General features: G+C 44.5%; 1 protein-coding gene across 2 annotated transcripts in view; it reads left to right on the top strand.

Annotated features, from left to right (window-relative positions):
* PCSK2 (proprotein convertase subtilisin/kexin type 2) overlaps positions 1–26,084 on the top strand; it is a 154,519-nt gene that overhangs the window by 104,826 nt on the left and 23,609 nt on the right. For both annotated transcript variants that reach the window (XM_053284519.1, XM_053284520.1), the window contains 3 exons: positions 8,081–8,157; positions 12,088–12,176; positions 16,473–16,648. In XM_053284519.1, the coding sequence (XP_053140494.1) occupies positions 8,081–8,157; positions 12,088–12,176; positions 16,473–16,648 (342 nt within the window). The remainder of the gene's footprint in view (positions 1–8,080; positions 8,158–12,087; positions 12,177–16,472; positions 16,649–26,084) is intronic.

Raw genomic sequence — 26,084 nt, 5'->3', positions numbered from 1 at the left:
ATTATGTTCAAGAGCATCTTTTCCTACTGGGGACCTGGGACTATTAGAATTCTCCAGTTCTCTGACAGGAAATGATATTCTACCCTTCACTTCCTAATATGGAGGTGGCCCTGCAGCATTCCCCTGCACTCTCACTTGTTTTCTTACAAATGTTCTCTCTGCTCTGTGGGGAGTCTGTGCAGGATTGGGGCCCAGGAGTCTCTACATACCATCTGCCCAGAGTGGCCATCTCTGGGCCTATAAAGGGATGCTGCTTGTGGAGGCAGGCATGCCACCAGAAGGGGGTTGGCCCTTCAGGGGTTAATGAGAGTGAGGGCCAGGCCTCCTGGCCCAGGAACTGTGTGTGTGGTAATGGTGGTTGAGTGGGTTGAGTATAACACTTCGGCTTCTGTTTTAAGCATCCTTTGGGTGAGACACATTTAATGTGTCTAGGGCTGTCTGGAGTTGGGTAGATAGGGGGCATATCCACTGATTATGGGGTGGCAATTCTGGTGGTGGTGGGGAACAGAAGAGGTAACGTTAGCAAGTCAGCAGGCCATTACAGGGGAAGGGGAATTGGAAATCTAATAGCTGTTTCCCCTTCCAGCTGTCCTGCTAGCTCTTTGAGCTTGGGGAGCAATGCCAACCAAACTTGGAACCTCACCTTACTCCTCTGTAATGCCAGGTTGGTCCAGAACAAATGAGAAACCATCCATGATTTGATTCTGGATGAATGCGCCGACCTGGTATGTATTACAGAGTGGGGGTATTACAGGCTGGGGGAGGCTGGTGGCCCAATGTGGTCCCAGCCTTTCCCTCCGGGGTACTCTGTTGTGGAGTAGGTGAGGGACTGTGGACAGGGAGGTGGAGTGGCTGTGGTCTATAAGAATAACCTCTCCCTTGCCAGGATCCCTGTTGAAATATCAGACCATATCGAATGTGTTTACTTAAGTTTGGGACCAGGGACAGATTGGGATTTCTGTTGGTGTAACGATCGCCCCACTGCTGAACAGAGTCCCTAACTGAGCTGATGGACTTGGTCTCAGGCTTGGTGTTGGAGTCCCACAGGCTTGTGGTAGTGGGGGACTTCAGTGTTCATTTCGGGACCAATCTGTCCGGGGCAGATCAGGAGTTCATAGTAACCATGACAACTATGGGCCTATCCCAAGTGGTCTCAGAATCTACGCACATTCCTGGTCACATGCTTGATTTGGTCTTTCACTCTGATCAGGGTGCTGTTCCGTGAGTGGAGACTCCTGTGATTTCCCTATTGTCATGGACGGACCACTGTCTGGCTAAGGTTGGACTCACAATCACTTCCCACCTTTGCAGGTGTGAGGATGGTCCACCCGAGAAGGTTATTGGATCCAATAGGATTCCAAGACGCCTTGGAGGGATTTTTGTGTTGGCTCTGCCGGCGATCCTGTTGATGCCCTGGTGGAGAATTGGAACAGCAAACTCACCAGGGCAGTAGACATGATCTCTCCTAAGCGTCCTTTCCAACCTGCTTCAAAACTGGTCCCTTGGTATATGGAAGAACTACAGGGGCTGAAGTGGCAAGGTAGACAACTGGAGCACAACTGGAGAAAGACTCAACTTGAATCCGACAGATTGCAACATGGAGCACATTTAAAGATCTATGCTCAGGCAATCCGTGCAGCAAAGAAGCAATTCTTTTATGCCCATATTGCATCTGCAAGTTCACATCCAGCAGAGCTGTTCAGGGTTGTGAGAGGACTAGTATGTGCCCTTCTCCCTTGAATCAGAATCTGGAACCCTCGATTACTCGCTGTGACGTGTTTAATGAATGAAATGCTGAAAACATCTCTCATATTTCGGCCAACTTAGAATCAGTCTCCACAATTACTTCAGTGTCTGATGCGGAGGTGTCCAGCGACTCCTCTTGCGTGGTTAGGTTAGATCAGTTCCAGTTTGTGACTCCCAAGGATGTGGACAAGCTGCTTGGAACGGTTTGGCCTACCACTTGTTCTCTTGACCCTTGCCCAGTGTGGCTTTATTTATTTATACATACATACATACATGCATACAAACTTCTATACTGCCCAGACTTTCATCTCTGGCAATGGGCTTATTGCAGAAGGCCTGGTAGAGATTATAAATGCTTCTCTGAGGGAGGGCAGGCTGCCTCCTTGTCTTAAGGAGGCAATTATTAGACCACTTCTGAAGAAGCCTGTCTTGGTCCCTCAGAGTTGAGCAAATACAGGCCTGTCTCCAACCTGGCAAGGTAACTGAGAGGGTGGTGGCCTCCCAGCTCCAGACAGTCTTGAAGGAAACTGATTATCTAGACCCATTTCAGACTGGCTTTTGGGTGGGCTATGGGGTGGAGACTGCCTTGGTAGGCCTGATGGATGATCTCTAATTGGGATTTGACAGAGGGAGTATGACTCTGTTGGTCCTTTTAGACCTCTCGGCGGCTTTCAATACTATCGACCATAGTATCCTTCTGCAGCATCTGAGGAGGTTGGGAGTGGGAGGCACTGCTTTGCAGTATTTCCACTCCTACCTCTTGGGAGGCAAGTTCCAGATGGTGTCCCTTGGAGACTGTTGTTTTTCAAAACCTGAACTTTTGTATATTGTCCCTCAGAGCTCCATATGGTCTCCAATGTTTAACAGCTACATGAAACCATCAGGAGATCAGGAGATCATCAGGAGATTTGGTGCAGGGTGCTATCAGTATGCTGATGCCACCGAAATCTATTTCTCCATGTCAGCATCATCAGGAGAGGGCATCACCTCCCAAAATGCCTGCCTGGAAGCAGTGATGGACTGGATGGGGGATAACAAACTGAGACTGAATCCAGATAAGATGGAGGTACTCATTGTGTGGGGTTGAAACTTGGAAGAAGAGTTTGATCTGCCTGTACTGGATGGGGTCACACTTCCTCAGAAGCAACATGTATGCAGTCTGGGGTGCTTCTAGATCCAAGCCTCTCTCTGGTGTCCCAGGCTGAGGTGGTGTTATAAGAGTTTGGGATGTCAGAATTCCCTCCTCTCGAAGGGGAAAAGAGCATTCAGAAGTCTAGGTACTTTGCATTTTGCATTCACTACCTAGACTTCTTAATGCTCTTTCCTCCATGTCAGAGGAAGGAATTCTGATGTCCCAAACTCTTACAGTGGCCAGAAGTGCCTTCTGTCAGCTTTGGCTGATACGCCAGCTGCTTCTGTTTCTTGAGATAAACGACCTCAGAACAGTGGTACATACTGTATGCTGGCAACCTCCAGACTGGATTACTGCAATGCACTCTATGTGGGGCTGCCTTTATATGTAGGCTGGAAACTACAGTTGGTCCAGAATGCAGCAGCCAGGTTGGTCTCTGGGTTGGAGAGACCATATTACTCCCGTATTGAAAAAGCTACAGTGGCTGCTGATAAGTTTCCGGGCAAAATACAAGGTGCTGGTTATAACCTATAAAGCCCTAAATGGCTTTGGCCCCGAGTATTTAAGAGTATACCTTCTTCGTCATGTACCCCACTGCCCTTTGAGATAATCAGGAAAGGTCCGTCTGCAGTTGTCACTGACTCCTCTGGTGGCTACTCGGGGATGGGTCTTCTCTGCTGCTGCCTCGAAGCTTTGGAATGCACTCCCTGCTGAAATAAAAGCCTCTACATCTCTGACAACTTTTTAAAAGTCTTTAAAGATGTATCTGTTCACCCAGGCTTTTAATTAAATACTCTTTAAATAGTTTTAACATTGTTTTAAAAATTTAAATGGTAATATTTTGACTTTTTCTGTTGTCATTTATGTAAACCGCCCAGAGATGTAAGTTTTGGGCAGTATTAATATGTTACATACATACATACATACATACATACATACATAAATAAATAAATAAATAAATAAATAAAGTTTCAGGCCCAGACCATGTCCAAGCAGTGCCTGAGGCACTGGGACAAGATGCTGCCCCTGTCCCCACGGAGTATGTTGGCAGCAATCATCCTTAGACCAAACTCCAACTTCCCCCCTATTTCCTATTCCCCAAGCTCCAATATTCCTCCTCTCCTCAGTAGATAGAGTATCTTGGAGAGCAACTTCTCTCTCCCCACCCCATTCAACCAAAACCAGGATGCTTCTCCTCTTTCCTCTCCCCACCAAGTCCTGGCCCTCCTTTAGTCCCTGGGATTCAAGTGTTCCTGGGAGCAACATTTCCTCTCCTGGCCTCTCCCTTCTCCCCACGTCACCTTACCTGCTCCCACGCAGTCTCACCCTCTCTTCCTGACCAGCTGCTACTGATTTCCCCACTCTTCCTGCCTTTTGAAAAGACAGGGGCAGGGAACTGAGTGATAAGAATTGTGAGTCCACTTCTTGCTGTTTTGTTCCTTGCCCCCTGCAAGTAGAGAGGGTTCGTGGCTGCTCAGAAGCAGAGGTTGGATGAGCCTGAGCCATGAGTAGGGTGAGCCCTGGTGAGGAAGTGGCGGTGGCTGTGAGATATAAAGCTTTTTCTGGTGTAGGAAGACAATATAAAATAAAAGTTTGAAGAAGCAGTTGGCTTAGATAGAGCCGGACGTGAGAAGCACAGGAATTGGTCCTAATCCCTGTGTTTCTCAACCAGGTAGCCCGAGTTTTGTATCTGGTCTAAAACTGAGGTATGAGGGCATGCACACTCTCTCCTACAACACCCCTTAGTCGTGTGGACAAGAGGGCTGCTGGCAGCCATTTTGACCATAGAGGCCAGGGGAAGGAGTGCACTGTGTGAGCAGCATGGTGCATTGTGTGATTCCTGGAGGCTGGGCATCCTTCTCCTTGCCTCTCTCTCTCACCGTGCTGCTTGCCACAGTGGTGATCGTGTGGAAGCATGTCAAGTGGTGTGAGTGGCATGGCGAGCAGCGGAAGGTAGGATCAATCCTGCCTCCCCGCCAGCTGGCCCTGGGACAAATGGTTGTGAGAATAGCCTCTTTATTTGTATTGACACAAGCCAGGCTAACTACAGAGGCCTAGTTAGTCTTCTCTGGATTCTCTGCAAAACCGGCCTGAATTATCCTCCTCATATACTACAAAGTTTACAATACAACTACAATACAGTTATACAACTACAATGAAGACATTAACTGGACTTCTAAACACTGAATCAGCTATGGAGGTGCAGGCTGGAGATTTGGCTTCCATGCCTTCACTGGGCTGGGAAGCATCCAAAGCTGCCAGGCTGGTACCTAATGCAAGGAGTTGGTGAGCACCCAATGCAGTGTTGGATGTTGGTGAGCACCCAATTCCAACATTCCAAGTAGGGCTTGGGTTGGGCATATGCCACAAACTAGGCTCAGGGTGCGGGGAAGATGGCAAGAAGAGGCACTCTGCTGAGTTCCAGAGAGCCTTGGACAGAGTGTCCACCAGTGTGCCTGTTTCTGCAGGTATGTTAAGCTCAGGGAGGTCAGATCAATCATAGGGGTTAAAATGAAAGACACACAGGCAAGGGAAGCTTCTGAATGGGGAATCTCTGGATGAGAAAAGACAGGGAGTATATGTGATAATCTTCTATATGGAGCGTTGTGGGAGCTGAGAGGCTGAGACGGTGTTACCTGTAGGGTTAGAAAGCAGATGAGCCTCTGGGTGTGCCAGTTCAGTCAGTGGCAAGGAGTCATTCCGATTGCACAACGCAAGGATGGGGTGGAGTTGGTCTGCTCAGACTCCCCTTTATCCTGGGACCTTTGCTTGCCTGGCTGGAAATTCCTCTTTCTTAAATGTGCCAGAACACTGGGTGTGGCTCTTGCCTTTGTTAGGCTTGCCGCCTCAAGGCACAAGTTCCTGTCCAAAGGGACAGTTTTGCTTGTCCAAAATGGATCCTTGCATCCAAATGGGTGCTGCTCTGGTAACAGCAGGTTCTCCCCCTCAGTAAGAAATTATATTTTGTTCTGGGGATCCTCAGACTTGTAGCAAAGCTCCAGATCCCTGGAGGGAAAAGGTATTCTGTGCATTGCTGGGACCATCTGTCACATCCTGCTACTCTGTTCTTCAGGGTAAGGTGTTTTGCTTAGGGACAGAAGGGGGGGTGTTGGAGTTTGTAACTGTTTAGGAAAGTGCCAAGAGGAAGCTGTCCCCTCCAGTTACGAAGTCATGCAGAGCTTTGTTGTTGCAGCTTTTTAAGAATACGCATGGAGATTATAGTGCAGTCTAAAGTAAATAAGGTTTATTGGTTAAGTACATTTGAGATAGGAAAGAACTCCCCTAACTATGAGCTACATAAGGAATAGGTGCGGGGAGAGAGAGAGATGCTCCCATCTGCTCTCCAAGGAGAAAGGTAGGAGGACTGACTCACTACAGGAAATACCTGAGGAGTCAAGGCAGGGGTCATAGGGTAGAGACAAAGCAGGGACAGGTAAGGGGACCCTAGTAGCTACCTCTACTCCCAATGCCCCTAATAGTCATTGGGATAATTGGTGCAGAAGGTCGATGCACTGGAACTCCATCTCCAACAGAAGCAGAGGGGTTAGAGACCTTTTCAAGTGTCCCAGCTAAACCCACAAAAAGCCCTTTGAGACTGCTGTACTTGATGATGCTTAGATAGATCAGATGGACTAGTGAATGGTTTGATATACCACTGTTACTGTAAGTCAACTTCAGATATTCAGATCAAGCTATTATAGTGCCGTCTAAAAAGGAAGCTTTAATCAGGTTTCAAAAGCTCACAAGGATGCTTGCCAGCTGCACCTTCCCGAGGAATAAGTTGCAAAGAGGCAGCCCAGTGGGTACACACAATAGGTACAGCACAGCAGGTACAGCCTAGATTAGGACTTGAAGCACAAATGAAAAGAACACAAGCTTCTGTCATTTAGTGCAACTCTGCTATTTGTTAAGAGAATGAGATTTCAGTGAATTAGAGCTGGAATTAATTTCCTCTAGTCTGCTAAAATCTTTTCTATGAATAATGCATGGCTTCTTTTAATTCCTTATTCAGAAACACTTCTCCCTCTAGAGAAATCAAATGTATAAATTTAATTACAACCATTTGGTCATTTGTTTTGTATGTTGCTTATGTCACCACAAGCTCATAGGAAGAGCAGCTGGGCTTATTCTTAGTGGACACCATGATACATGTTTATAATATAGGAAAAGCTTGGATCTTCTTTTGATAAGCTCATTTCTCAGAGGAAATGCAAAACTCAGTATTCCCCTCCCAGGCAAAAGTAGACAACAGGTCCAAATTTAACACAGCTGCTTTGTTCTCCACTCCGGACACATTAAACAACAGAATAATGCCATCTCTGACTAATCCTTGATCTGACTGGCTCACAAGTATGTCCTCTGCTCAACAGTTCCTGTGGAACACAACAACAACAAAAGAGCTTCTCTCTTTCCGCCTGAATTCTGTCCTCATACATCTCTCTCTTGTTACTGGAGATATACTCTTGTCTCCCACCATTTCAAAGCTAATACTGCTAAGGTTGAGGTCCCTTTTTGAAGAGGCACTGCTAAGCACTCTGACAGTGCAAATATAAGGTCCTCTTAAAACAAAAAACTTGCTTCATTCCAGCTTTCATACACAATAAGATGAGAAGTGAAGGTATTTATCAGTTAGACTGGCTTTTGTAAGCATCAGAAGTTCCTGCATTGGAAAGTTCCTGCATCTCCACTTTCTGATATTGGGGTTTTTACAGGCTTAGATTACTTTCCTATGTAGTTCTACGTCTGTACTATAAACATGGGCTGACATCTTGACCAAATTACTTAATGAAAGCTCTTATTGAAATTAAGTAGTTGCTTAGAGTAACCGTTGAGTAAATTAATCCTATGTTGCTAATCTGGATGTCAGCCATGATTTTTAATGATCTTTCATATTTTTACATTAAATTGGAACCATGATCAGACATACTTCATTTGTTTGTAAGCCACAACTGTGGTTTAGCAAAACCCCTCTTTCCAAGGGGTTAATCTTTAGGAAGTGACTCAGTGGGACTTCACTGCTGCCCTTGTATTTCATCAGTTAAGTTGTCTGTTCTGAGCAGGATCGTCTAGTGGCTATAGCAAGTGCTGTGTCATACTTACACTAACACTAATAGTTTATGAACACAGCGGATGTATCTATAGCCTACTTTAACTCTTATATCTCCCTTCATGCTTATTTGCCCTGCTGTTTGTGTTTTCCAGAATGCTCAAGCCAGCTATGATTTCAGCAGTAATGATCCATTTCCATACCCCCGCTATACAGATGATTGGTTTAACAGGTAAAGAGCATATCTAATCACTTTGCTTGTCAGGAACTTCCAGTGCTTTGCTGGCTGTATCTCTTATCATGTAGTGGACACATGGGCACAACAGCCTGCCCCCACCAGTACCACTCAGATGATATGAGAAAGAGACTCCATGAAGATCCGTGATACAGGTGATTTCGATCCCCACCCCCAGTAAGAGGGGTGAGACTGGGGGATCAGTCCTATCTGCAAAATTGAGCATCCACAGAGAACCCGTGCCATATATGATATAGTTGACGTGCTGGAAGGGAGAGATGTGTACCGTTTTCTGCACCACATGGAGACCCTGGCCAGCCTGGCAAGTGTCTGAACTGAGCCCCCATCTCTTCACTAAACATAAAGGGCACAATCCTGCCAAAATTAGGCACTTGTAAAGCACATTCAAAGAACTGTAGAATCTTCGTTGCAAGGGAATGGAAGTCTTCTAATCCAACCGTCTGCTCAGTGCAGAAATCTGCCGCAGCATCCCTGACAGAGAGTAGCCCAACCTCTGTTTGAAAAACCACCTGTGGAGCAGAACTGACCACCGCACGACGCAGACTGTTTCACAGCTGAAGGGCTCTTACACAGGAAATTCTTCCTAATGCCCAACCTAAACCTGCTTCCTTGTAATTGCAACCTAGAGATTCCAGCCCTGCCCTCAGAAGCAACAGAGAAGTCCACTCCTGTCTAACAGCCCTTCAGATAGATATCCGAGGAGGGCTACCATATAGTCTTTTAATCTCTTTTTGGGGTGTGTGCAAATTGATTAGACCATGAATCGATTTGGGTCTAATTGGGAATTATTTGGTGATTCTATCCTGCATTGAACCACCCTGAAAAAACGGGCCAGATTTGGGATAGAATAGAATCACCCCCGATTTGACCCGAATCAACTTAGGCTATTCAGGTGCCATTTTTGAAGCCCATTCCGCTTCTTTCCAGGGAGAGCTGGTCTACCCATTGGGATCAGTAGGTAGACCAGCTTCCCGAGGCAGACTGATGTACTAAGTTCAGAGCAGAGGATTGGTCTAACCACTGATCCCAATTGTTAGACCAATTCTCCCCAGAAAACAGGAAAAGGTGGGGGGAGAAGTAGAGGTGTGCACGAATTAATATCTGTGATTCAATTTGAGGTCTAATTGAATTGCACAGACACACACACACCCCACACACTGATTCATCAAAATTTGTTTGTGTGTTCAGCTGCCTCAGTGAATCACTGTGATTCAACCCAAATTGATTCGGTAGCTATTTTGAGGCCTGTTTTCTGGGAAAACGGGCCTCAAAATGGTGCTTCTTTCCAGGGAGAGCTGGTCTACCAGTTGGGATCAGTGGGTAGACCAGCTCTCTGAGGCAGGCTGATGCACTAGGTCCAGAGTGGAGGGTTGGTCTACCTGCCAAATCCAGTTGGTGGACCAGCTCTCCCTGGAAAACCCGGATCAATCGGGGGGGTCACATCAAAACACAACTGAATCACAGATATTGCGCATCCTGGTCCCCCCCCCCCCCGCCGCCCCAAGCTAAACATTCCCAACACCTTCTTCTCATAGGACTTGGTTTCCAGACCCCTTATTGCCCTTCAGTTTATCAATCTGTTTTTCAATGTCCTTCTTACATTTTGGTGCCCAGAACTAGATGCAATATTCTAAGTGAGGTCTGACGAATGCAGCATCGAGTGGAACTATTGTTTTGTTGTGATTTGGACTCTATGCCTCTGTTAAGGCAGCCAAAGCTTTTTTACCGGCTGCTAAAAAAAAAGATGATATTGGTTCTCCCCACTGATATCAAAGGGAGAAGTTTATGCAAGTGCTCAGTTCTTAAAGGTACTTCACTTTGGCTGGATTGTTAGAATAACCTGAAGAGTTTTTTTTCACAGCAAAAAAGCAGCTTCCTTTAAAAGTCATCAAATGAGTGCTATGATACTGTGTTGTGTTTTTCTTTTGCATTTTGTTCTCCTGGGGATATCATCATCTGTCCGACCTAGTAGAACTTGACCCAGGGAGCACTCATGTGCCTTCAATAGAAGCATGCCAGGAAGCAGTACAGTACATCTGTTTTCTCTCTTCACAGTGTTGCAGAGAACTCTGTCTTGGTGTGTGTCTCTTTTTTGGGGTACAGTACTTAGAAGAGAGCTAGAGTGGCATTGTGGCTCAAAGTATGAACTACAAAAATGGAAGTTTCTGATTTGAATCTTACCTTTGCCATGAATTTACTAGGTGGTCTTATACCTGCAAGGGACTCTCTCTGTCAGCCCTGCTGGATCATCATATTGACTCACCCTAAAGGGTTGTTTAAGGCAGGTTGGTATTATGATCCTGAAAACATTGTCATCTGTCAGACATCCTCAGCATACATGCAAGGAGAGAATCACCAAGGAAATCTAACACAGACACTTTGAACTTAGGAAGAGGAAACTTCTCTAAAATGAAGAGTTTTAGTACAGGTCCCCCTGAATTGGATAGGGACCATGACATTGGAACATAGTCAGACCATTGGTCCATCCAGCTCAGTACTGTCTACACAAACTGGCAGCAGCTTCTCCAAGGTTGCAGGCAGGAATCTCTCTTAGTCCTATCTTGGAGATGCTGCCAGAGTGGGAACTTGGAACCTTCTGCATGCAAGCATGAAGGTGCTCTTCCCAGAGGAGACTCATATCTTACAGTGCTCACATGTAGTCTCCCATTCAAATGCAAACCAGGGCAGATCCTGCTTAGCAAAGGGGACAATTCATGCTTGCTACCACAAGACCAGCTCTCCTTCCCATGCACTGTGGAAGGAGTGTGGGTTAACCTGTGTGTTTTCCCTAATGGGAAAAATAGTTTGAGGGAGCAATTTACATCAGTGTGGAGGAGGAGGAGGAGGAGGAGGAGGAGGAGGAGGACAATCCCAGTCCAATTCAGCCTCCTCTACCTCCTACTGTGGCTGCTTTGAGAAGAAATTTAAAGAGACAGTAGATTATGCTGTAGATCTATGATGTCTCCTCTAATTTGACCCTTAAAGAGATGGGTTTGACAGATTTCCCTACATTACCGGAATCCCAGTGAAGCTCCCTATTGAAATGGCTTTCAGTAGATAGAAGGAATTTGTGTTGTTTTCAAGGAGGTTTTGTATTTGCAACCACAGCTTCATGCCTCTCGGCTGTTGCTCATGAGGATGATCAAAGTGCCAGAGCACTTTCATTTGTAGTGCTGCCATTTCTCTCCTGGAATAGTTGGATGTTGCTAAGGTTTTTGTACATGTCTGGAGATTAGAGGACACCTGGCATTTAACTAATGCACTTCAGTTCACTAGTGAAGAACAAGAGGAAGAATTGCAAAGCTCTGAGCTTCAAAGGTCTGTGGGCTTCTGCATTTCTGTGCCTTAATTCAGTAAATGGGTTTTCTAGGAGAGAGGTCTGGAATGACACGTGCAAAAAATAAATTTATTTTTAATAATGGAGTACATGCCTTCCATTTCCTTTTCAGAAGTTCATCTTTGTCTAATATAATCATCTGAGTTAGTTGTCACACACAATTTGCTTGGTGCATTAATAGTGATGTTAACTTTCCCCTATGTTGTTGACTGCGGCCAAGATCCAGAGAGCTATCTTAGGGCACGCCCAAGGGTGTGGGCAGTCAAGTGGGATTCTTGACTTCTGAACAGCCAGCCTCCCATGGCGTATGACAATTGGCTTTTGAAAGTCCACTGAGTGCTGTGGTTAGCTTTGTGGAACCTGTGTTCAAGAAACATGAGCCCAAATCCTTCTTGGATACCCTGAACTAGATGTATTGTTCTTTGATGCTGGCTCCAGCCTATCCAGAGACTGAATAGTAGTCCTGATTGACTCACCACCATATACAATGGGTGGCTTATGAACTGAAGGATTCTTTGGATATTGATTCTCACAAGAAGTTTTGGTTGAAATCTTGTCTTCCTCTGTAGTCATGGGACCAGGTGTGCCGGGGAAGTGTCTGCTGCAGCAAACAACAATATCTGTGGAGTTGGAGTGGCATATAATTCAAAAGTGGCAGGTATGGTATGCATTAGGGAACAAAGTCTGGGTTTCTTTCAAGGTCAACATAACCCATTTTATTTTAAACAACAAGTCTGCGTGCTGATTTTGACAGCTACTGACAAACGTAGCCACTGTAAAGGTGATCCAAATAAACCCGTCTGCTAATCCGTAGTTTATATAATCTCCTGTAGATTTACCAGTGAACAGGGCCATTAAAGGTTCTGTGAGTTGTTTTCTGACATCAGTGCAGGGGTGTAGCTATAAATGAGCAGAAGGGTTCAAAGAGGTTGCCCCCTCCAGCTCCACCCCTCCCTATTTTCTTCATTATCTTCCTCACTCCGAGGGGCCACTGGAGAGAAGAGCGAACACAGGGCCCCTCTCCCCTAGCTATGCCCCTGGATCAGTGTAAATTTTACAAAACAAGATAACACACCTCCCACAAATCCAGTTTCAGGATTGTTGCATAGGCACGTCCTTAAAGACATTGGGATGGCAGTGACATTCTGCCTTGCTAACATTTGATAAGGCAGAATATTTAGTCTTGCTATGGTAAAAGCAGAGCTGGTCTTGTGGTAGCAAGCATGACTTGTCCCCATAGCTAAGCAGGGTCTGCCCTGGTTGCATCTGAATGGGAGACTTGATGTGTGAGCACTGCAAGATATTCCCCTCAGGGGATGGTGCCGCTCTGGGAAGAGCAGAAGGTTTCAAGTTCCCTCCCTGGTTTCTCCAAGATAAGGCTGAGAGAGATTCCTACCTACAACCTTGGAGAAGCCGCTGCCAGTCTGTGAAGACATTACTGAGCTAGATAGACCAATGGTCTGACTCAGTATATGGCAGTTTCCTATGTTCCTATGTAACATACATATAGAAGGTATTCTGACAATCACTGAAACCCGGGCTAGGGGAACCCAGCCTGATTTTCAGTGATTGTCAGAACCACAGTGGCTAGTTAGCCTGACAACCCCTCCTCTTAAACAAGGTTTAAGCGTTCTGTTAACCTTGTTTTTCTGCTCGTGTGTCAGCCGCGGCTGCTTGCAGCCACGGTGGCATACTTGGGGTGGAGGGGGAAAGGGGAGTGGGGACCCCCGGAAGGCACTGTGCACTCGTGCAGTGCCTTTTGGTGGGGCTGGGGTGCCGCACAGCGGCATTCCCCTTCCCCCAATCCCTGGAGCTTCCGACGGAGCCACAGCCAGGTGTGAGAGCACCCAACCAGAGTAGCCACTTGCCTGGGCAGACGATCCGGTCGCCCAGCAACAAGCAATCTCTCTCCCTGCAGAAACCCTCCTGGCGCTTCGCACTAATCAATATCTGGTGCCAGTGGGGAGCTGGGTGCATATACATGAAGAGAGAACTCTTGGAAAGCTACATCCCAGCCTCTGTTTAATTCAATCCAATGCAGCATCAAGACCAACAAAGCAAAGCTGGAAAAAAGAGAAACGGATAGGTCAAACCCTATGAGAGATTAATCCTCAGCCAGAACTTGATAGCTGCTCACCAGCACCTCCCAAGAGATCCAAGCTATTATCATTTTAGCACTCATATTCACCATGAGTTTTTGGAAATACAAAAGGAAGTTACATGTGTTTTTAGGTTCTGCCACTGTCAGGCAGACATCCACCACTTTGAGGAGGGAGGGGACCTATATGGAGAATAGGGTTGTCTGCATGATCCTTGGAGGAGCAATTGCTCAGAGTCTGAAAGCCTTGTTGCCAGAGTGGTCAAGGATGTTCCAGAGTTGATTGTGAGAATGCATGTTTTATGAATTTATCACAATCTTATGACTGTTGTGAATGAATCTCATTGAATTAATTAGTTGGGTTAATGTGACACCTTGGAGCTCTTCTCACGCTCGGTGAGAAGAGCTCGTTCGAGGTCGCAAGGAGAGCCGGTTTGCCTGACCCTCCCCGCAGACGATCAATATCACCCGCCCAGACAATCAGCGGCTCACCTGCAGCTCTCCTGTACCTCACCTGGCTGCTCTGGGGGTCAGGTGCAAGGAAGTGCCGCCGTGCAGTGCCTCACCCCCTGGAGCCCCAGTAATGCACCATGCGAGCATGTGGTGCATTCCTGGGATCCCCCTCCTGCCTGAGTGTGCGCATTGAAGCTGCAAGCAACTGCAGCAGACATATGATTTTTAAAAATGAGGTCAAGGGACTGCTCACTCCCTTAACCTTATTTTATCAGGAGGCTTCACAGGCGGGTTTGTCACAGTGTAGCCACCGGGATCGGGCTCCCTTAGCCTGGTCTTGCATGCTTGTGTGAATATCCTCCTTATCTCATGTGTGTGTGTTGGTGGGTAGTCAGGCTGTGTGCATGTGTGTTCCATTTTAGAATGTTTCCTCAAAAAAAAGCATCCTGCGTGTTCATGCAGCCCATAGAGTGGCTGGATGGAATAGGATGAGGAGGAGGTTTAGCAAAACATTATCCCAGATGTGCTCGTTTACTACATTCAAGTAGATATTGGACCTGGTCTCACAATCAGTGAGACTCGATTTTTCTGACTGCACAGGGAGGGAGCCCTGGGCGGCCGGATCGGCCACCCACACAATTGCTGGCTCCGTGACAGAGCCGGCGGGGGCTGGGAAGATCGGGGGCCGCACGGTATAGTACCTGCATTTCAGATTATCTCTTTGGTCTAGCAAACAATTTCAACAGAGGCTTTTCCCTCCCAACATTTCAGCTTTTAGGAACATAGGAAGCTCCCTTAGACTGAATCAGACCATTGGCCCATCTAGCTCAGTATTGTCTACAATGACTGCCAGGCAGTGAGTTTCCAGAGTTTCAGGCAGGATCCTTTCCCAGCCCTACCTGGAGATGCTGCCAGGGATTGAACCTGGACCTTCTGCATGCAGTGCTCTACTGCTGAGCTACAGCCTCATCTCCATTTTAATATTATGATAATTTACTGCTATATGCAATTGGAAGTTAGATATGTGAAACCAAAGCTTAAGTAAATGTTGCATACGGTGAGTTAAGCTATTTTAAAACACTGCATACTTGCAAAATTGAAGCCAACATTTGGAGATTTAAAAAATGAATTTAATCTTCTGCCACCATTGTGTAAACTTACGTTAGAATAGATCACCTCATTTTTTGTGGTGGAAAATGCTGACCAGAGTTTGACTGTATATTTTATACAAATATACAGTCAATCAATCAATCAATTAGGATGCTTCTCACAGAGGTGTTGCAGAATTAAACAATTATCCATGGTAGATCTACCTGCCCTAAACCCAGCCTATTCCTCCACCAAGATTGAGTCCCTATCCATCCAGTCCCTTAGCTTCCAACAAAGATGTCTTGTATAGAGCTTACTAATAACACTAAGGAGACTAATGGGCCTATAATTGGATGGATCACCTCTCTGACCTTTTTTAAAAATAGGCATGATAACTGCCAGCCCCCGATCCCGAGGGATGTGCCCTGTCCTATCTATCACAGTAAACAGAGTGGCTAAAACAGGTGTCCACCAATCAATATTATTTTTAATCAACTCTGGAGGAATACAATCGATTCCAGCGGCCTTGCCAGGCCTAAATTGGGCAATCAAATCTTTAATCTCTGCCTCCAAGACTGGTGGGCAAGGGGGTAATTCGTCCCAGTCAATCTCTGTGGAAACAAAAGGGACAGTATCGCTATACAGAGACTGAAAATGGCTTTCCCATTGTCTCAAGTGAAATGCAGCACTCAGGATAAAATGGCCTTTCTATCGAGAGACCCGCCATAATACACCAGAATAATGCAAAATGTCTTCCTCTAACTGCCTCTATAAGCCATCTCCACATTGACTTCGCTTCCTCATTTTTTTTCCTAGCTAAAAGCTGCTTATAATTCTTTTTTGCCTCTAAGAGGGCTTGTAACGAAGACGGAGTACAGAATTCTTTATAGGCCCTGAACTGAGCAGTTAAACTTCTGTTAGCCATAATACATTCAAAATCAAGCGGCCTTCTACAAGGCTTAACAGTAAGATATTTACACAAATTCGCAACCAGGTCCTCAGAGTAAGTTAAAAGCCTCTCAGGATCCAGCTCAGAAACAACAGCAGTGGCTATTTGACTATATTGTTCAGAATCCAACAGTGTTTTCAACTTATCCCCCTGAGATTGGGACCATTTAACACAGCAACCTTGTGCCGATTGTCATATATCGTGATGATACCATTCAATTGGACGTGAAAGGTTGCCAAATGATCTAAAAAATATACAAAAAGGAAAGTGATTGATTGATTGATTGATTGAATACAGTATTAACTTTTAGCATCAGACTACTTTTTTCAGGTCACTTCCTATATTTATGTTGATTAAATCCACAGGTATCCGAATGCTTGATCAGCCTTTTATGACCGACATTATAGAGGCTTCTTCTATCAGCCACATGCCACAAGTAATAGATATCTACAGTGCCAGCTGGGGCCCCACTGATAATGGTAAGACTGTGGATGGACCAAGAGAACTAACCTTACAAGCCATGGCAGATGGTGTCAATAAGGTAATGGTTCTGTTTTCAAACATTTCTGTCATAATGTCACTGCAATAGTTGACCTTTCTTGGAAGGTGCTTACATCTTGTAGGTTTACCACCTCCTAAATCTCCAGATATCTCCAGATCAGAAGAACTCATTTATGGTGGTGGGGCCTTAATTGTAACAAACTCTCTATAGGGAGTACTCTTGGGTCAACTCAGTGAAGATCTGAACGCATAGAGCAACATGGCTGGCAAATCAGAGGAGCGTGCACTGGGAAACCTTAGTACACCTAAGTACAATCCTAAATACAATCCACCTAAGTACAATCTTCCACCGGATTGCTGTATCACTAATATAAACTATGTCAAGGAGCTGCAACTCTGATTGCTGTGTTTGCATTGATGCTGCAATTGTACCACCCATAAAAACCCTTCCATATGATTTTTTACAAGAAGGATGGCAGATGATATGAATTAGTATAGTGTAGTGGCTAAAAGACCGGGAATTCTTTGCTTCTAATCCTGCCTCTGCCATTAACTCACAAGGTAACCTTCAGCTCTGACCCATCTATTAATATGGAGATAATAGTACCTTACAGAGTTCTAGGGATTTGGCCCATTTTTCAGTTGGCATTGGTTGATGACTGCAACCAGAGTCCATTAGAGAACAGGAGAGCTTAGGAGGCATATGCATTTAAAAAGGACTTGGTTGCAAATTGCAACTGAGACATGAACATCTTCACTTTTATTATTTATCATAATTCAGAGTTTTTAAAAGAACTTTGCAAAGTAACTTTTAGATTACTAAAGTGATATAAATAAGCAAATAGAGGTGGTATTGGAAATCGGGTTTCAGTTGTATTGTAGTGTTAGAATTATTAATTACTAATATTCCTCAGTGGCCAGATTTTAGCTATGGGGTTATTGGGTCCTGACTAGCTGCTTGTTCACTGCCCAGAAAATGAAGTACACTCTCCAGAAATCAAGTTAAGATTTTATTTGAGTTACATTAGAAATGAGTTGAAGGAACTGATCCTAAAAAGTCTAAACATATTAAAAGAACTCAGTAGATATCTTACCACTCCAGGCAATCTGGAAATTATTCTTGGCAATATAAAGGATAGACCCCAAACAGGAAACCTAATTAAAAAAAATTAAAAGTGTGTGTGGGGGGGGGGGGGGACTATAGCCAGAGCTTGAAGCCCAAAGCTCGTGGGGGTGGAGTTCAAAAAGGAAAGGAAAAATCCACCAAAGGGGAGACAATTCCCAAAATCAAATCCATAGCTTAAAGTCTTATCATGCCTTTGTCTCAGGCGAAGGTTTTAGCCTCCCATGGGATGGTTTTGAGGTACTTGTTAAGTTTTGATAGGTCACTTCTAATTAGAAGATACCGCCCATCTTAATTAGAAAGACATCATTTTTTAATGTGTTTAAAAATTATTTATTTATTTATCAAATTTGTATACCGCCCCAAACTTTCATCTCTGGGCAGTTTAAAATAACATAAAACCAGTTAAAAACATATACAAAAACTTAAAAACACTTTAACAATTTAAAAATAACCAGAAATTAAAACCCCAAAATATTAGGAAGCTGAGAAAGCTTGGGCGAAAAGATGGGTTTTCAGGTGTTTTTTGAAAATTGCCGGAGATGAAGAGGATCGTATCTCAGCAGGGAGTGCATTTCACAATCTCTGGGCAGCAACCGAGAAGGCTCGTCTCTGTGTAGCCACCAAACAAGTTGGTGGTAACTGGAGATGGACCTCCTCAGATGACCTCAATGGGCAGTGGGGCTCATAATGAAGAAGACGCTCTCTTAAATACCCAGGGCCTAAGCTGTTTAGGGCTTTGTAAGTTATAACTAGCACTTTGTATTTTGTCCGGAAACCTGTTGGCAGCCAGTGTAACTCCGTCAGTGAAGGAGTAACATGGTCTCTCCAAGATGACCCAGAGACCAACCTGGCTGCCACGTTCTGAACCAACTGAAGTTTCCGGACTATGTACAAAGGCAGCCCCACATAGAGCACATTACAAAAGTCAAGTCTGGAGGTTACCAACAGATGTACCACTGTTTTGAGGTCGTTGATCTCGAGAAATGGGTGCAGCTGGCATATCAGCTGGAGCTGATAGAAAGCACCCCTGGCCACCACCTCAACCTGAGAAACCAGGGAGAGGTGTGAATCCAGAAGTACTCCCAGACTGCGAACCTGTTCTTTTTGGGGAAATGTGACCCCATCTAGAACAGGCAGATCAAAATTGTGTCTAGAGTTCTGACCCCGCACAATAAGTACCTCCATCTTATCTAGATTCACCTTCAGTTTATTCTCCCTCATCCAGCCCATTACTGCTTCCAGGCAGGCATTTAGGGAGGATATGCCAGCTCCTGAAGAAGTTGACATGGAGAAGTAGATCTGGGTGTCATCAGCGTACTGGTAACACCCAGCTCCAAATCCCCTGATGATCTCTCCCAGCGGTTTCATGTAGATGTTAAAAAGCATTGGAGAAAGTACGGAGCCTTGAGGGACACCATACTTAAGCTCAGATTTCGAAGAGCAATTATCTCCAATCGACACCATCTGGAATCTATCCAAGAGGTAGGAGCGGAACCACTGTAAAACAGTGCCTCCCACCCCTAACCCCCTCAGACGTTCCAGAAGGATACTATGGCTGATAGTATTGAAAGCCGCCGAGAGATCCAAAAGGACCAACAAACAGAGTCACACTTCCTCTCTCAATTGCCAATTGGAGATCATCCATCAGGCCGACCAAGGCAGTCTCCACCCCATAGCCCACCCAAAAGCTAGTTTGAAATGGGTCTAGATAATCAGTTTCCTCCAAGACCGCCTGGAGCTGAGAGGCCACCACCCTCTCAATTACCTTGCCCAGCCATGAGAGATTGGAAACAGGCCTATAATTACTCAACTTTGAGGGATCTAATGCAGACTTCTTTAGAAGAGGTCTAATGATTGCCTCCTTCAGACAAGGAGGCATCCTATCCTCCCTCAGAGAAGCATTGGTTGCTATTTCCTCATTTACTTCGTCTCTGGGCAGTTATTATAAATTATAAAATGCTAACTATTGCACTGTATGCAAAAATATATTTGGATTAGGTGATCTTACTATAGTCAGTTGACTAGGACCAGGACCAAAGCACAAACTCTTATAAGAACCCGCCCCCCCCCCCCAATCTCTGTTCTTGTGGTTTTTTTCTGTTAGAAAATTAGAATATATGCAGTATCTAATTTGCCTAATTAACCTGTAACCAACTGAACTTGTCTATCTGACCTATAGCCATCCAAACTTTTCTTTTCTTACAAAGAGCTTTTCAAGAATAACTTGTCAGCAGGGCCTGTATGAGCAGATACGAACTCAAAGTCTTCATATATGGATTCCTGATTAAATGCAGAGAAGCCCCTTATGAGATAATATGATTAAAATAATGTGATAAAGTGATTACATAATGAGATAATGTGACCAAGTGGGATAGATGTATATATTTTGACTAATGCAAGCCCCATTCTCCTTCATAAGGACAAATTCATTTTTTTTACCATTAGTTAAGAAATTAATGCAGCAGCAGCTGCAGAAATAACTTTCTTTATTTTAAAGACTGTCTTGTCCTTTCCACTTCTTCTGTTCAGTTAGGATTCTTAGAACTTGTTCAGGATTACAGATTTTTACACTGAAATTCACTGTGATTTCTATTCTGGTCACTATAATATGGGAACTTTCTCGATGGATTCTGTTCATGTGCTAGTCTCAGTGTGCTTGTACATGTTATGAGAAATAGATTTCATTTTGTAGTTTGAATTATTGTAATTACATGGCATGTCAAGGACTTTTATGTTTTCTTTTTATAATGCTATTTATTCATAGCATTTATAAAAATCTTTCTTTCAGCAATCAAAACAAAAATGTAAGACTTAACATTGTCTTGAAACCTTCCATTCCAATAGATCAGAAGCAAAATCCATCTCTCAACAAAACAATAAGAACATTTCCCACCACTAGATCTAATTAAATATGTTAATTTTCTCAGGCAACTGACAAGATTTTTTTAAAAACCATTGACAAATTGGTGAAGCTGAGAATTTTTTCTAATTGGTGGCTATGCATATTTTTGCTGCTACCAATAAGATTGATATTAATTCCAGATTGTATTTCATGATTGCATTTGCTATATAACCATGAAGAGCTTTTAATTAACTTGCTGCCCTATCACAGTATCTTACAGGGTGTATTTTTTTAAAAAATCTGATATTACTTTTTTTTAAAGCTACATAGAGCATATTTGAAAAAGGTTTCATTTTCTTGTTTGCCTTCTCATGGTGCTGTTAGATGCTTGTTTTCCTCTGAAGCTTCCTTTCCTCTGAAGCTTCCTTTCCTCTGAAGCTTCCTTTTAAAATGAATTTCTGTAAGAGGTTAATCAGAGAGAGAAAGGTTAATGCACAACCCCTGGTTTTCAAACTGGCTTTTCCCACCTGAATGTTGTCTTTTTTAAACCAGTTCAAGAATCTGCCCTCAGATTGTATCTGCTTTCTGTTCATAGAATGGTAGAAAAATGAAAACATGTGGAAATGTATCTTGCTTTTGAAATCCACATATTTATCTTGGCCGTGATCTGAAATTATATGTATTCTTGTTTGTTGTGTAGCCAATTTCTTTTACACAATTCCTCTTTAGAAGGTTCCCTGGTAACCCACATCCCCAAGTGATTTGTTGATTATGAGAGCAGTTTCCTTTAAAACTGAGTTCTTAACCTTTTTGCATCTATGGACCCCACCCCCAGATCTTCAGGTATTACCCATAAACCCCCACCCCAGTTTTATAATATATTTTCAAAAGGCTCTAGTAAAAGTTAGAAGGGTAAAAAAGTGCTGAGGGTAGCAATGTTATGAGGAAGGCAAGGTGAGAAACATCAGCAACTCTGAATGACAGTCAACAGTTGTTCCAAAAGATTCCTTCCTGGACTCCACATGTACGACCGATCAGGATCAAGATCAACTGTGATCTCTTTTGTCTATTACTCATGAAAGCCTTGGAACTAGAATGGTCAAGTAGGAAGGACAAATCTGACTAAAATTCTGGCTGGAAGAAGGTACAGCCTTTGCTCTCCTAACAGGGAAACAATCTCCCTGCCACTCCAACCTAAGCCTCATGTTCCAAGCCAACACTGGTGTGGGTATTGCTAAATAGTGGGCAGAGGAGTGGGGTTGCTGAATAGTGGGCAGATATGGCCACACTGCCATGCGCCGTCTCTCCGCTCTCCCCCAACCTGACCAGCACAACCCAGAGCGGGAGTGTCAGCTCTGATTAAGGGATTTCTGAATCAAGGGAGTTTCTTAAATCATGCTGCCTTCTTGTGCATGGAAAAATCCTTTACAAAGCCAACACCAAAGACCACACCATTATATTTTTTGGATTTCTCTCATCCCCCACCTCATCCTATTTTCTGTCTTTAGATTATGTAGAGAAGCATCTGAGGTTTTTCTTTCCTTTGGAAAGCACTTGGCTGCCAAAACCAGATAATAAGCCCCCCTGCTAGGATGTTCCAGTTCAAGGCTTCAGCAATACAAAGCTAGAAAGAAAGGCAAATATTATAGATAGAAAATATGACCTTCAAAGTGAGCTTTGTGTTGTAGCAGTGCACAGCTTCATTTTTATTATCATAAGATCTTTTAAAGATGCTATAATGGGATTCCAGTTGCTATTCCAGATTTCTTATAGCCCAGTCTTACATATGAGTGCTCTGAATTAAGTCCCATTCATTGGGGCTTACTAGGTAAATGTGTGACCTACAGACAACTGTATGCTGCCCAAAAACTGGCAGAGATTTGCCATAGATGCTGTTACTTACATTGTCCATTTCCTATCCTATGGTGAACAAAAATAAGTGCACACATCCCTTGATCCAGGCCAGCTTTTGAATGGTGCTTTAGTTACTTTTCTTCCAGTCCTGGAGTAGAGGCATGGCTAACAATCTGCTAGCAGCAAGAGCTCTTAAGGTAGACTGCACTTGCCTCTGTATAAATATTAAATAAACCATTAATAATCCTGATTCTACTCCACTGCCTTGTCCCTGCATATCGCAACTCTTTCCTCTGGATTCTACACTTATCACCTCAAAGCTTGGCTCACTTTGGGGGTCATTTGCCAGAGTTGGCAAGAGTCAATGATTTGTGGAGATTCCCCATGTGATGACTAGTGGGCACTCATTTTCTGTAAACCCAATTACAATGTAATTACTACAGTTTACTAACTCATCCTTGGCATGAGTTTCTCTTTACATGATGAAACTTACTCAGAATAATTCAGTGTTTCCCATTGTTGTGATTGCTGAAGCACATTATGGAGATTTCCACCCACGGGTATCAAGTCCCTTTCTCCCCCCCCCCCCCCGGGCTTACATGAATGATAGATTCACATAAACAGTTTAGCATGTGTGGCAGAATCTCATTGGACGCAAGGGCCGCCTTCAGACCTAACGTGGAACTGTGTGTCCAGTGGATCAGCACTTTCACGTAACACAAAACCGGAGGTGAAGGGGCTCCAGTTTCAAAAACTGTATGTCGCAATGCAGGCAACTGCATTCTCAACAGAAAATGGACCTGCCACAGTTTTCCTCCCTGGACTCCAATCTGTACCTTCATTTTGTAGTGAGGTCTGCTGCCTCAATGTCCAGTTCCATGGTACCAGCGTTGCATCTGAATGCTGGCAGTCCAATGGACCAGCAGTTCTGCTCCTCCCCCGCACTGCTCTCCCATCCAAATTCAGATGTCACAAAGAGCTCCCTCTCTGCAGTCTCACTGATTCACTGACTGCAAAGAGGAGGGGGATCTAGCTGCCTGGGCTTCCTTCTTTACTGAAGGAAAGGCCTGGCAGCCAATAACAGCAGGAGTGAGGGAGGAGCTTCCTCCCTTGACTCTGGTTGCAAAGCAACAAGACTGCTGTGCCAGCGTTCAGATGCAATGCTGGTACTATGGAATCGGAGGTCTAGGTGGCAGACCTCACTACAAACTGAAGGTACAGATGGGAGTCTGGGGAGGGAAACCATGGATGGTCCATTTTCTGTTGAAACTGTAGTTGCCCACATTTGGACTACAGTTTTTGAAACTGGAGATCCCTTCACCTCTGGTTTTGGGTTATATGCAATTGCAGCCAAGGAGAGGTGTGCTGGTTCAGACCAAAGTTGTATCTAGTCCAGCATTCTGTTTACCACAGTGGCCAACCTAATGCTTCTAGCAAGTCCCTAAGCAGGAGATGAAAGCAAATATCCCTTCTCCTTTCATTGAACCCCTGCAACTGGTGTTCAGATGCATTCTGCCTCTGTCTGAATCTGGTGGAGGTAGGTTCAGCCCTCATCCCACCATCTGCAGTGTTCTAAAATGCACATAAAATATTCCAGCTATTACCATCAGTCTAATGCTTGAGTAGAAGTCCATCAAATCAAAAGTTAAGTCAGACAAGTGACTGTGATAGATGCTCAGTGGATTAGGAAACAGTGATTTCTCCTCCTTTGAGCTGCCATCTGCCTCTTCAGCTATTCAGTAGGCCAGCCAATCCAGCTTCCAAAATATCCCCAGAGTCTGACAGATGGAGTGCTTTATCTAAAAAGGATCCTGTATCTGAAGGCCTGCAACCACGTTAATCACAGTTCAGTAATAATTTGCTGACAAAGTCTGAAATGAGGGTTGAGAAACAAGCTTCATATATTTGATATGAGAAGTCCACCTCCACACAGCTCATGTTTTGGACTGGACTCTAGGACATCCAGGTCCAGTTTAAAATGGATCCAGTTTGGGTCACTGAAAGGCTTCTAAGTGCAAACAGACAACATCATCTGCATAAAACAAATGGTTGTCCCAGAGGCTGAGACTCTGATACAAACTGACTTATTTATAAAAATGTGGTGCACTTCACTTATTTCATGTGTTACAAATTTATGATCACCGCTAACAGACTGAATAGCCACTATAGATTCTCTCATTAAAATTACAACCATATAGACAACTAAATTACTGTGTAGTCCAGCACACACTTCCTAGTGTGCTCTGCTTCCATGACTCCAGATCTGGGGACCCCCTCCCCAACCTGGGGATGAGATGAATAATTCCAGATGGGAAGAACTGATGACCTATTCCACAAGTGATCCTCATCGCTGGGACCCCCCCCCCCCCACTAGGGAAACCAGGGGAATCACAGCCAGCATCTCCACACAGCCCAAGAACACAGGGTTGCCATCATAAGAGCCAGCGTGGTGTATTGGTTAGAGTGCTGGACTAGGACCGGGAGACCTGAGTTCAGATCCCCATTCAGCCATGAGACTTGCTGGGTGACTCTGGGCCAGTCACTTCTCTCTCAGCCTAACCTACTTCACAGGGTTGTTGTGAGGAGAAACTTAAGTATGTAGTACACCGCTCTCGGCTCCTTGGAGGAAGAGTGGGATATAAATTGAATGAATGAATGAATGAATGAATAGAATACTCCATCTTGGAGGAGTCCCCTGAGGATCTACCAGTCTTAAGCTAGTGCCTCAGAAATCAAGTAAGGCTGCTTTAAGAGACAGAGCCTTCCCCAGGTGGAGCCAATTCCTAGCCATAAATCATCAGTCTGCCTCAGGAAGCTACTGGAGCAATATTTTTATTCATGTTTATTATTATCCATCCGTTCAGCTCCCGTGATCCTTTCTGGCACTAGTTGAAGGCTGCCTCTCTGTACTTGGAGCTGTACAAAGTGAAGTCTGTGGTGCTCCCGGATCCCTTCCTTGGTGGAGACTCCAGCTTAGCCCATAGCTGCTTCAGGGCCCAGCACAAGTTGGTGCTCTTTCTGGTCAGTCTGTTAAGAGAAGGTTACTGGCTCTGGCATAACCCACAGGCTCACTATTGAGGACCAGGAGGAAAAGGAACTTCAATGTTCAAAGGCACTATGAACATTGTGCCTCTAAATATCAGTTTCTGGGGCGCTAACAGTAGTCAGGGGTGCACATGCACAACTCAAATGCCATGGTGAGCCAAGACCAATCATGACTTAACGTGTGGGGGCCTTGGTCAATTTTTAGGGCACCAATTATTAAACTGACACTTAGTATTAAATAAATAAATAAATAAATCAAATTAAAATGAATTTAATTACATTTTTTTTAAAATTAAAGTTTAAATAACATTCATCTTCCACTGAGCTATAGCCCCTTGAACTCTCACCTTTGCTAAGGTAAAGGTAAAGTGTGCCAACAAGTTGATTTCTACTCCTGGCGCTCACAGAACCCTGTGGTTGTCTTTGGTAGAATACAGGAGGGGTTTACCATTGCCATCTCCCGTGCAGTATGAGATGATGCCTTTCAGCGTCTTCCTATATTAGGAAGACTGCCTGATATAGTACCAGCAGGGATTCGAACCGGTTGCTTTTTAGTCGAGCATTTCCCCGCTGCACTACTTAAGGGTAACCCTCACCTTTGCTATCAGA

Source organism: Hemicordylus capensis, chromosome 1 (genome assembly GCF_027244095.1).
Source record: "Hemicordylus capensis ecotype Gifberg chromosome 1, rHemCap1.1.pri, whole genome shotgun sequence".
Classification (NCBI taxonomy): Eukaryota; Metazoa; Chordata; class Lepidosauria; order Squamata; family Cordylidae; genus Hemicordylus; species Hemicordylus capensis.
Note: the sequence above shows the minus strand (reverse complement) of the source record. Positions and strands in the feature narration are given on the sequence as shown.